At 41.9% G+C, this 11,562-nt stretch overlaps 1 protein-coding gene across 1 annotated transcript in view; it reads left to right on the top strand.

The window, feature by feature from the left end:
- Window positions 1-11,562, top strand: part of NCOA2 (nuclear receptor coactivator 2) — a 170,135-nt gene that overhangs the window by 124,194 nt on the left and 34,379 nt on the right. The window contains exons 9-10 of the mRNA XM_007448496.1: window positions 1,847-1,994; window positions 3,826-5,095. Of these exons, the coding sequence (XP_007448558.1) occupies window positions 1,847-1,994; window positions 3,826-5,095 (1,418 nt within the window). The remainder of the gene's footprint in view (window positions 1-1,846; window positions 1,995-3,825; window positions 5,096-11,562) is intronic.

Raw genomic sequence — 11,562 nt, 5'->3', positions numbered from 1 at the left:
GGAAAGAGTAAGAGGAAATAAAGATGCTACATTTGACAGAAATCAATAAGTAACCTGCATTTCACTAGATCTGGTTTAAAATAAAAAGAATAGTAACAAAGAATATGAAATCTCCATCAGCAGCCGTGTTCAGTGTCCTTGGACCCTGAGTAGCAATGCCCCACATTTAATCCTGTGGCTTCATGATTCCTTACAAAAGGGTTTACACAGATGTACTAGGCACTATGCTAGGTTTAAACAGATGGGACCCAATGAAAGGAAACTCCGCAGTGTATAAAATACATTTCATCCAAATGTGTGAAATAAGTCAGATTGAAGGTAGTCATTTGCATTGAATAAAAATCTGCTGGAAGGCTTTGTTTACATGGAGGAGCTTCCTGAATGCGTTCAGGGGCTTGCTGACACAAATCTGCTCAGCAGAGGTGTTTGATATAGACCAAATGGAAATGGAAAATCTTGAGGGATCACAGCCAACCAAGGTCGGATAAAATTCTGAAATTATAAGCCATCGGAAATATGGGTCCTATTATAAAAATGGCATTTATGCCACCTTTTAGTGGCATGTTTAGTGTACAAAGCAAGGTACATGTATGTACAGTAATTCATTTCCAGTACTGCCACTTCAGAGTAATCATGCAGCAGTTGGTGGCAGAAAGTAATACCTAAATACTGCATGTCCCTAAATACCTGGAACTGCAGGGGTGTTCATCGGGGAAATTGCTAAAAGTGAAATTTTACCAAAAAATCTGAATCCACATTGTGTGTCAGCACCTACCTCTGTCTGTCTGTGTCTGTCTGTCTGTCTGTCTGTCTCTCTCTCTCTCTCTCTCTCTCTCTCTCTGTCTCTCATGGTAATTTTGTGGAATGATGAATGTGCTTGGCCGCTTTCAGACTAACTAGTCAGCCCGCAAAATTTGTGCTAAGGATTATGTGGTAGAAAACAGTAGTCTTCTTAAAATGATTTAGAAGGTAACTAAACTGTATGGCTCCTTTTTTTCTGAATTGAAGTGTTCTTTTTTAATATGCAGTATTTGACAGTTTTAAAATACAGTTGTTTTAAAGATAAATCTGAAATTTTAAGGGAAATTATTTTAACCTAGTGTTATATTTTCTGCTCGTCTTGAAAATGGAAACGCCTGACTCTTTATCCAGACATTAAACCAATTCCATGTCACTAAGATTTGTACTTTTATTATTTCAGTTTTCTATTTAGCCTTTTTTTCTCTGAAAAGATTCCTGTGATTGTTTATCTTTTACTTCCTGTTATCCTGACCACAGAAATAATGCTTCTTACACACCAAGAAACAGAATTGGGGAATAGTAGTGTGAGATAATGGAGTAAACAGTGCGTAACTTCAAGATGAATATTCGGAGAATATATTCAGTGGCATAAGTTTTACTGTAACATTTACTACTGCATTAGTTTGAAGAGAAATTAAAGGCAAATTGTACCCTGTAGAGGTATCATGTTTATGCATTGCATTGTGTCCTGACATTTTAGACAAATCATCGTAAAGCTTGTTTTGAGCTAATAAATTCTTTACACTCTGTTTTGCCATGATACTGAAGATTTTAAAAAGAACGTAGTTTAAGGGTCCAAGCTTCATTTGCGGGGGGGTAAAAAAAACAGTATATTGAATTTATCGGTACTTTGAATGAAAGATAAACACGCTTTTAAAAATGTATAATGTTCTAATGCCATGAAATATTACTTACAACTCTGTTTAACCTGCTGGTAGGAAAATAATACACTTAACGAAGTTTATTACTGTTATTATGTCTTGTCCGGCCCTCACCTTCTGACTTTGTTTCTAAACGTGCGTTCTGCTTCCTTGCTTGCCTGCAGTGCTGAGACAGGGATTGGCATTCAGTCAGATCTATCGTTTTTCCTTGTCCGACGGCACTCTTGTGGCTGCACAAACGAAGAGCAAGCTCATCCGTTCTCAGACTACTAACGAACCTCAGCTTGTGATATCTTTACATATGCTGCACAGGTAAGCCTTGTTCTGAGACACCACCTGCCCTTCCCAAGTCAGGAGGAAAGGTTCCAAAAGCAGGAGATCATCCCAGAGCTTGTCAGGTTTGGTAGACAAGCTACCTGGGGTTTCTGTTGACCAACCCCAGGCATGTAAAATATAAATTAAATTGTTATTAACTGTTGGCTAAAAGACAACTCCCGATACTGAAATTCAGAGTAGGGCTACACTTTGAATTTTAGCCTTAATATTAGTGAATTTTATTTTATTTTATTTTATTTAGCCTGTGCCACGTGGCTTGTGGGATCTTAGTTCCCCAACCAGGGATCGAACCTGGGCCCTCGGCAGTGAGACCGTAGAGTCCTAACCACTGGATGCCAGGGAATTCCCAGTACTAGTGAATCTTAACACCCAGCTGGAAGGACATAGACTAGCACTCACTTTGCTCTGACACGACTGACTGCCTGTTACATCAGAGAAGAAAATTGATCAGTTCCCAGCGGTGATACATGCAGGGCGGGAATATAGAATGACTTCTGCTCCTGTGTGTTTAAATCTAAAACTTTCAAAGATACATATACTTAGAAGGAATACTTTAGATTATTATTCTCAGGTTTAAATTAACTTTTTGACATTAGACTTTAAATTGAAGGGTAGTGAACATTTCCATAAAAAACAAAAGGAAACTTGAATGTTGATTTTAAAGTAAGTGTCATAACCATATAGTTTCAGAGCACAAATTTAGGGAAGTGATTGTACTTCAAGTTATGTAAATATTTACGTGTGTGCTACGTAAAACTTTATGAGGTGCTATCAGCAGATATCTAAAGTTGCTCTGGAGTTCTCTTTTGTTACATTTCTCAATTATTTTCTTATTGCGAATAAAAATATCAAGCAGCCCTGTTTGCCAACTGTTAATAAATCCGACCTCAAACTGAAACAATTTGAAAGTGATTACAGATGTGCCACATTTCACCCCCCTCACTGAAAGCTGGTGTTTGGCAATTTGGGAAACCTGTTTTGTTTGGATTTGTGAACACGCTTGGTAACTCACAAGTGACTGCCAAGCTGTAAATTAAAGCTCGTAGGGCTTGGAAAATCATCCAGCTCAGCAAACCTGCTTTGAGACCAGGAGCGGAGTAGGGTTGCCTGCGAGTTGGGGAATGAGATCACAGACTCAGGACGATCTGCAGTTCCTTTCGTGTGGCTGAGAGGCTGTTGCTTTGCCTTCCAGGGGGACCCAGGCGGGGGATCTGTTAGACAGGTAACCTAATTCTAAACAGTTTGGGTAACTTTATTGGCTCTAAAACTTGCAGAGTTTCGAAGAGTTAGGGGCAGGTTTTTTTCCCTCTCAAGTTTACTCCTCATCTTGAGCCAAGTAGCACACATCAAGCTCCAGGCTCACAGATGGGTCTGTTGTTAGGAATTGTAATCTGGCAGATAATTGAAGGCAGCTATACTTGTTTGGGTCGTTTCTTTCAGACAGTACAAGCTCTCAGTTATTCGTGATAACGTACCGTTTAATGAGAAAGGTATGTTATGTAATTGGAAGCCCGCTAATGTCTTGTCTAGCAACTGTGCTTTCAGTATGGTAGTAGTCAAATTTAAACACAGCTTCCTCTGTAGAACCACAGACGTCTTAATGAGTGGACTGAAAAACATCCCTCTTGGTCCAAAGCACTGCGTGTTCATTCTTGCCCGTAATTGCAGATTGTTTCATCAAAGTATTATCCTTTCCTTCCGTGTCGTTCGTTCTTTTAAAGAAATGAGGCGATCTCATTTTCGAAAAGTAATAACAACTTGCTCAGTATCTTCCCCTTTATCTTATATTTCTTTCCTCATCCTACAGAGAGCAGAATTTGTGTGTAATGAACCCGGATCTGACTGGACAAGCGATGGGGAAGCCATTGAATCCAATTAGCTCTAGCAGCCCTGCCCATCAGGCCATGTGCAGTGGGAACCCAGGTCAGGACATGACCCTAAGTAGCAATATAAATTTCCCCATGAACGGCCCAAAGGAACAAATGGGCATGCCCATGGGCAGGTTTGGTGGTTCCGGGGGAATGAACCACGTGTCGAGCATGCAGGCAACCACTCCTCAGGGTAGTAACTATGCACTCAAAATGAACAGCCCCTCACAAAGCAGCCCGGGCCTGAATCCAGGACAGCCCAGCTCCATGCTCTCACCGAGGCATCGCATGAGCCCTGGGGTGGCCGGAAGCCCTCGAATCCCTCCCAGTCAGTTTTCCCCCGCAGGAAGCTTGCATTCCCCCGTGGGAGTTTGCAGCAGCACAGGAAATAGCCATAGCTACACCAACAGTTCCCTCAACGCGCTGCAGGCCCTCAGCGAGGGGCACGGGGTCTCACTGGGGTCGTCGCTGGCTTCACCGGACCTCAAAATGGGCAACTTGCAAAACTCCCCGGTGAATATGAATCCTCCCCCGCTCAGCAAGATGGGAAGCTTAGACTCCAAAGACTGTTTCGGACTTTACGGGGAGCCCTCGGAAGGTCCAGCCGGGCCAGCAGAGAGCAGCTGCCACCCGGGGGAGCAGAAGGATGCCAGCGAGGCCGGCCTGCCCCAGGCCGGGAGCGGCGAGAGGCCTGACGGGCAGGGCAGACTGCATGACGGCAAGGGGCAGACCAAACTCCTGCAGCTGCTAACCACCAAATCCGACCAGATGGAGCCTTCGCCCTTGCCTGGCGCTCTGTCGGACACCAACAAGGACTCCACAGGCAGCTTGCCTGGCTCTGGGTCGACGCACGGAACCTCGCTCAAGGAGAAGCATAAGATTTTGCACAGACTCCTGCAGGACAGCAGTTCCCCCGTGGACTTGGCGAAGCTCACAGCGGAAGCCACGGGCAAAGAGCTGAACCAGGAGGCCAGCAGCACAGCTCCTGGGTCTGAGATGACTGTTAAGCAGGAGCCAGTGAGCCCCAAGAAGAAAGAGAATGCACTGCTTCGCTACCTGCTCGATAAGGATGATACTAAAGATATCGGTTTACCAGAAATCACCCCCAAACTGGAGCGACTGGACAGTAAGACAGACCCTGCCAGTAACACGAAATTAATCACTATGAAAACTGAGAAGGAGGAGATGCGCTTTGAGCCCAGTGACCAGGTGAGGTTTGTCATGTGTCCCCCCAAGTGTACTGATCCATGGCCATCAGGGATTTCTCCACAGGGCCCTTCTGAGGCCTCAGGTGACTGGATAAAAATAAGTCTCCTTTGTTCTTGCCTTGAAACAGAGTGAATTCTCACTGAGGCCGCGTGTTCCAGACACTCTGCCTGGCAAAGAGTGACGTCGCTATAGAGCTGACTTTTATCTTGTAAAGGGTCGAGTGGTGATATTTCAGGCTTTGCAGGCCACACACTGTCTGCCACAGCTATTTAGTTCCACCCCTGGCTTGCAAACACAGCCCTAGACACTACCCGGGAACAAACGAGCGTGCTGTGTTTCAGTCAGACTAATATTTGAATTTTATACAATTTTTACGTGTCATAAGATACTCTTCTTTTGATTTTTTTTTTCAATTATTAGAAAATGTAAGTCCATTCTTAGTGCATGGGCCATACAAAAACAGGTGGCGGGCAGGATTTAGCCCGCAGGCCAGCTGGGGTTTAATGACCCCTGTTATTAGAAGATACCTAAATTGGAGATAATCACTTCCTCAAAAGTGGCCTTTGTCAGGACAGACTTAATTAAATTATTTTTTACTCACCTTTCCCTTTTTAAGAGCAGAGTCTGACTGGTTTTCAGACTCAGTGAAGATCCTTCTACCTCTCTTTATTCTCAATCACGACTTCTTAACGCTAAAGAATTTCTCAGACCATCGACATAAAAAGTATTTAAGGGGAAATGAAGAGTAGAGGGGAGGTGAAGTTGGCCTTGAGGTTGGTAGAGCGGAACCATCAAATATAAGTGCAAAACTGAAATAATAGGTTGCGTTATCTGTTGTTCTTACGTGAAAAATTAATTTCCTGGGAAAATCAAGGATAGCTAAAGTGATATTCAGAGTCATTCTTGATGACACTCTGAGGTAGTGACATCACAGAGGGAAAATGCAAACTGTTTAAAATTTTCCTATTTAAAAGAAAAACGATTTATTGCTGACAATAATGACTTGGCATAAGGGGTTTTCTGGGGAATCAACGACCGGTGGGGTAAAGATCCAGGACTTCATCAACCATGTACCATCCCTGAGCGCCGCCGTAAGTCGTGATGGGTTAGGAAGTGCAGAAGCTGCACGGGCCTCTCTACTGAAAATGGTTCACTGATATGGCCTTGAAACTTGTTTTACAAGTGGACATTTTAGGTGTCGCTGTCTTCAGGGACAAGGTGTGCACGGGGAGATGAGAGAGGAGCATCCCTGGCCGTCACCTTGGGCCTCCCGGGTGGAGGCTGACCCAGCAGCAGCTCTGGGGTGGAGAGCACAGATTGGGGGGGGGGTGCCGAGGTCAAGCACAGCCGGCCTCCTTCCAGGTCCTGAGCATGCAGCTTCCTGTCTGTCTTTCACTTTGATGTCTGGACAGCTGCTACCATTCCTTGTGCCCTTCGTGAGGGAAACAGCGTAATTGTGTAAACACCTTTGGTGAGGATGAATCCTTAAACTTAGATGTTAGTCCTGAGTTCTCTACACCAGCTACTCTGTGATACTGTAAGATCATTGCATGGGGGGGACCCGGGGGCTCAGGGGAAAGTTAATAACAATATCTTGGATAAAGTGTAGTGTAAAAGCATATTGACAGCTGTAGATGTTTTAATCTTTTGAGGTTTACTAGATTAGAATACGCCGAGCTAGTGGCAGTTCAGAGTGGCAGGCAGAGATACTGTCACTCAGGTCTCTTGACATGCTAGAGGGCAAGATGGTGACTCATGAGGTCCCCCTTGGCTTAGTGGCTAAGTGGCTGGTCCCCTGCTCCATAAACAGAATTTATTTCTGTCCCAGGCCTGAGGCCCTAGGGACTTAGAGAGTCAGGGAAGGAGGGCACTGTTTGGCATTTCTGTATTTACCTATATGATTACACTAACTTCATACAAGAAACTGACAAAGAAGTTCTGTTTGTTTTTTTAAAGTCCTTGAGTCACTTGCAGGTTTCTAATTGGTATTTAAAAGAACGTTTTTTCTGATCAACATTATCTTACTTTGGGAACTTAAAGCACAGAGTGTTATCAGCACAAACCTGTCATTTTGGGTGGACACACACACACACACACACACACACACTCACCCATACACACAGTATTTTTTTTCTTAATGAAAGCCAGTTCCTGGTTTTACCCTCCATCTATTCCCATTTTAAAACTCCACCAAAAAAATAGTGCTTCAGAGCAATTTTAACATCAGAAACATTGCAGCTTGAAAAGAAAGGTTACCACAGGAAGTATGCATTACCTAAATTTAGATCAAAGTTAGAATGACTGACTTTAAGAAAAAAAAAAAAAACAGGGATTCTTTCACTTCCCACCCACCTTCACTTTTCCCAAATACAGGTTGATTGTGTCTCCTATTGACTTCTGTACAAATTTATCAAAGGTTTTTCTTTCACTTCAGGGGAACACAACACATTTTTATTCAGTAAGTTAAACTGTTAGCGAGCCTGAATTGCACAGTTGACTGTCTTGTTATTTTGACTCAGAAAAGAGCCATTATCCGAGTGTGTGTTTAACCTGCCACTAACTTATTAAGGGCAGGGAGTACTTCGATGGTGCCATTATACCTAAAATAGTATTCTTCACTTGGTAGAGTATTTAAACAACATTTGTTTCTACAGTGTTTCATAACCAACAGGAAACAATGACAGAAAAATTTCCGATATGTTCACTGACTTTTAAGTTATATACTTATTTACACAATGGAGCATGTGTAAATGATACTAACTAAATGGTACTCTTATGCTCTTTCTTAATGCTGCTGGGCCACTTATGATGAGGGTTTAGAAATAGTCTGTAAAGAATTTCTTCTTGTTATTTGGCTCCATTAGAAAAGCAAACCATATTTTAAACTGGTAGTGTCCTGAAAATTTCCCTCCAACTGTGGTAGAATTGTGTTGCCATTTTTTAAAGCAATTTTATGTTAGGCAAATGTGGTAAAATAACAGTTTTTTTTAAAATTCTTGCAACACTGTTTTGTAATTTATTAGAAAACATGTATTAAAATGCATATGTTCTTTATATTTCCTTCAGAAAACAAATTGATTTGACACATGAAAAATTCATAAAACCAGAAAAAATTGCAGAAATCAAGTCCAATTTTCATTTTGTAGAACTTTTACAAAAATCTTTCTGACTCATTTTCTGCCTGAAATAGTTTAAACCAACTCTTCAAATTGATGTGGCTAATTTGAGCATTCGAAGAGATGCCTAAGCAAAACTTTGAAGTATCTTGGCAAAGCATTTTCAAGGGAGGCATTAATCTTTTTGTTTTGTGAAGAAATCATGCCTGAGAAAGGAACTAGATAGGAACTAGAAGAACTTTTGATGAGAATGAAAGCTTACTTAGGGGGCAGAAATGTTTGATCAGAAACTTCATGCGATCAAATGCACCCCTTCCAGGACTTACATGACTACAGAAGAAAATGCCCGTAGTCGTCAAATTTTATTCCTAGGCAACCAAAGGTGTAGAGATATTCTCCTTGAAAAAGAACATTTCAAGTAAAGTTGAGACAGTTAGATTAATTTAAATGCATACTCCAAATACTGACAAGAAATAAACACAAGCAAAGCAATATTATCTCCAGTGGGGAAATTTTCATAATGCGTTCTTCTGATGGTAAGCTGAATGAATTCATATACTGTAGTGTCCATAGTTAAGGGTCTCCAAAGAACCAGTTCCTTCTGAATATAGCGCCAAGAGGTCCCTGCATGACTTTCTTAAGACAAATTAGTGTTTTAGTTACTTGTCAAAGCTAGACTGAAACACAGTTGAATTTGATCAGCTCTTCGAAATGGCAAAGATTAAAATTAGAAAATCAGTTTTAATATATGCTTTTTAAAAATAAAAATCAAGGAAAACCATGGATTTCAAATTATCTAATTATTTGAAATAAAGAACCAATAAATAGGTTTAAACCGTCCAAATATATTAATGTTTTATATAGCTATGTATATACAGAGAGAGAGAGATTAACCTTAGACTTATTTTAAACTCATCATATTCGACACAAGAGTAGATCACAAAGGAAGAATCATGAATCCTATCATTAGAACTCTTTGAAACTGTGATGGTTATTTTTCTATTCAAGATGGTTTAAAGTATCATTTTATTTGTGTGAAAAGAATAAAGGTAAAAAGGAAAGGTGAGAGTCTGGACCCAGACTATTAATCTGTATTGTAAAAGCTTTCTTTTACACATGTCTGTGATTGGGAGCAAATACAAGAACATCCACTGAGGAAAATAATATACTTTATTTTTATTATCGTTTATATGAACCCATTTATTTGGGCCATCTCTCATTCAAGGCATCTGCAAAGCTTTCTCAAGAAGTAGCTTATTGGGCTCCCCTGGTGGCGCAGTGGTCGAGAGTCCGCCTGCCGATGCAGGGGACACGGGTTCGTGCCCCGGTCCGGGAGGATCCCACATGCCGCGGAGCGGCTGGGCCCGTGAGCCATGGCCGCTGAGCCTGCGCGTCCGGAGCCTGTGCTCCGCAACGGGAGAGGCCACGACAGTGAGAGGCCCGCGTACCGCAAAAAAAAAAGAAGTAGCTTATTACTTATTACGGCCCCACCCTCTCACCCCTTCACAAACAATGAATTTTAGAACACTCTACGCAAGGCAGCATTACTGTAGTAGGGAGACCTGGTTTCCTAGGACAGCAATAAACTTCACAGTTTATTAGAACCTCTTAATACCTCTGTAGCTATTTTCATGATACAACCATGAGGATATTTATCCATCTTTTGTTTAAAATAAATTTATTTATTTTTGGCTGCACTGGGTCTTTGTTGCTGTGCGCGGGCTTTCTCTAGTTGCGGCGAGCGGGGGCTACCCTTCGTTGCGCTGCGGTGGCTTCTCACTGCAGTGGCTTCTCTTGTTGCGGAGCACCGGCTCTAGGTGCACGGGCTTCAGTAGTTGTGGCTCGCGGGCTCTAGAGCACAGGCTCAGTAGTTGTGGCACACGGCCTTTGTTGCTCCGCGGCATGTGGGATCTTCCCAGATGAGGGCTCGAACCCGTGTCCCCTGCATTGGCAGGCGGATTCTTAACCACTGCGCCACCAGGGAAGTCCCTATCCATCTTTATGAAACTTTTTTCTGAGAAATTATAGAAATGATAGGAATTTCTATGAGAAATTGAGTTGATTCTGGGAAATGTTTTAAATTACCGGTTAAAATAGTTGAAGGAACTCATCGGGTTGACTGAGTGTCCATTGCTATGTTCCAGGCACTGTCCTCAGAGGGTGATAAGTGCTTATTACACTGATGTTTGTATCTTAACGTATTCAGCAAAACATGATAACGATAGCTTTCCAACGGAGTCACTTTACTCATGTTTAACTTACCCAAAATTGTCCATACACGTTCAGAAGAAGAAAAAAGAAAAGGAGAGATAGCTATTAAATGGTTAAGTCACGTGAGCAGTTTTGCCCACCATTCAAGAGACTTAACTGGGTTTTGGTTCCCTTGAAGCTCCAGTAGTGTGGAAATGTAGCTACAGGCTTTTTCAGTGCGGAATGGCCCCCCGCGTAAACTTCGTCATTTCGGACCCAGCCAAAGAAGCAGTGATGTGCTTTCACTCTGGAGGGAAAACTGGCTGTGTTGCCCTTGGTGGAGGGGACATACAATAAGGTTCCTTCCCGAGCCGTTCTAAGGATCATTTTGTCTGTGTCTGTCTATACTTTAGGATGCTAACTTTGGAACCTAACCCTTACCTAAGATGTAGCTCTCCCAAGTTTGACCCCTCCCCCTTTTGTTAGAAACCGGTGGCTAAACTAACTAGAAAATGGTCTTGTAATTGCTCAAACAGTGCATTAGGAATTCCCTGGAAAATGGATCTCCAAGTTCTCATTAAGCTAGTTGACTCTGAACAAAGAATCCAATAAAATATCACTTCATTGTATCCTTCCTAACTTGAGAAATTATGTCCAGTAAAAAGACTTCCTGTATAGATTTACATTTGCTGTAAATTGCAAAAACCTTAGTAAATGCAGCTTCTAGTGTATAGAATAAAACTGTAAGCCATTCTGCTTTAAGTATACCTCCTGTCAGATGTAAATGCTTTCATTTGAATTGCCAGTGTAGACAAAAGGGTCAGTCACATGGTCATGGATTCAGAGTCCATCCAGTGACTTTGGGGAAGTTGCCTAACTTGTGTTTTTCCACCTACACATCAGGAGAATCATTCTTACCACTCTCTTCACTAGAAAGTAATCCTGGGAGTTAACTTAGCCATTTTCTTATGTGGTTGGCACTGTCTGATTTTAAATACTTGGCACACAGATATAGGTTCTACTTAAACGAATATAAATTCAGTTGAGCTCTCTGGAAGAAAAGCACTAGGTGTGAAATAGTGGTGATATGTACCCTATTATTTTAATGTTGCTAGTTGAACGGAAATTATTTTAATAAAGGGAAAAGCTGTAAGAAATATT

This window comes from Lipotes vexillifer, unplaced genomic scaffold, assembly GCF_000442215.2.
Source record: "Lipotes vexillifer unplaced genomic scaffold, Lipotes_vexillifer_v1.1 scaffold815, whole genome shotgun sequence".
In the NCBI taxonomy this organism is placed as follows: domain Eukaryota; kingdom Metazoa; phylum Chordata; class Mammalia; order Artiodactyla; family Lipotidae; genus Lipotes; species Lipotes vexillifer.
This window is presented reverse-complemented; position numbering and strand designations above follow the sequence as displayed.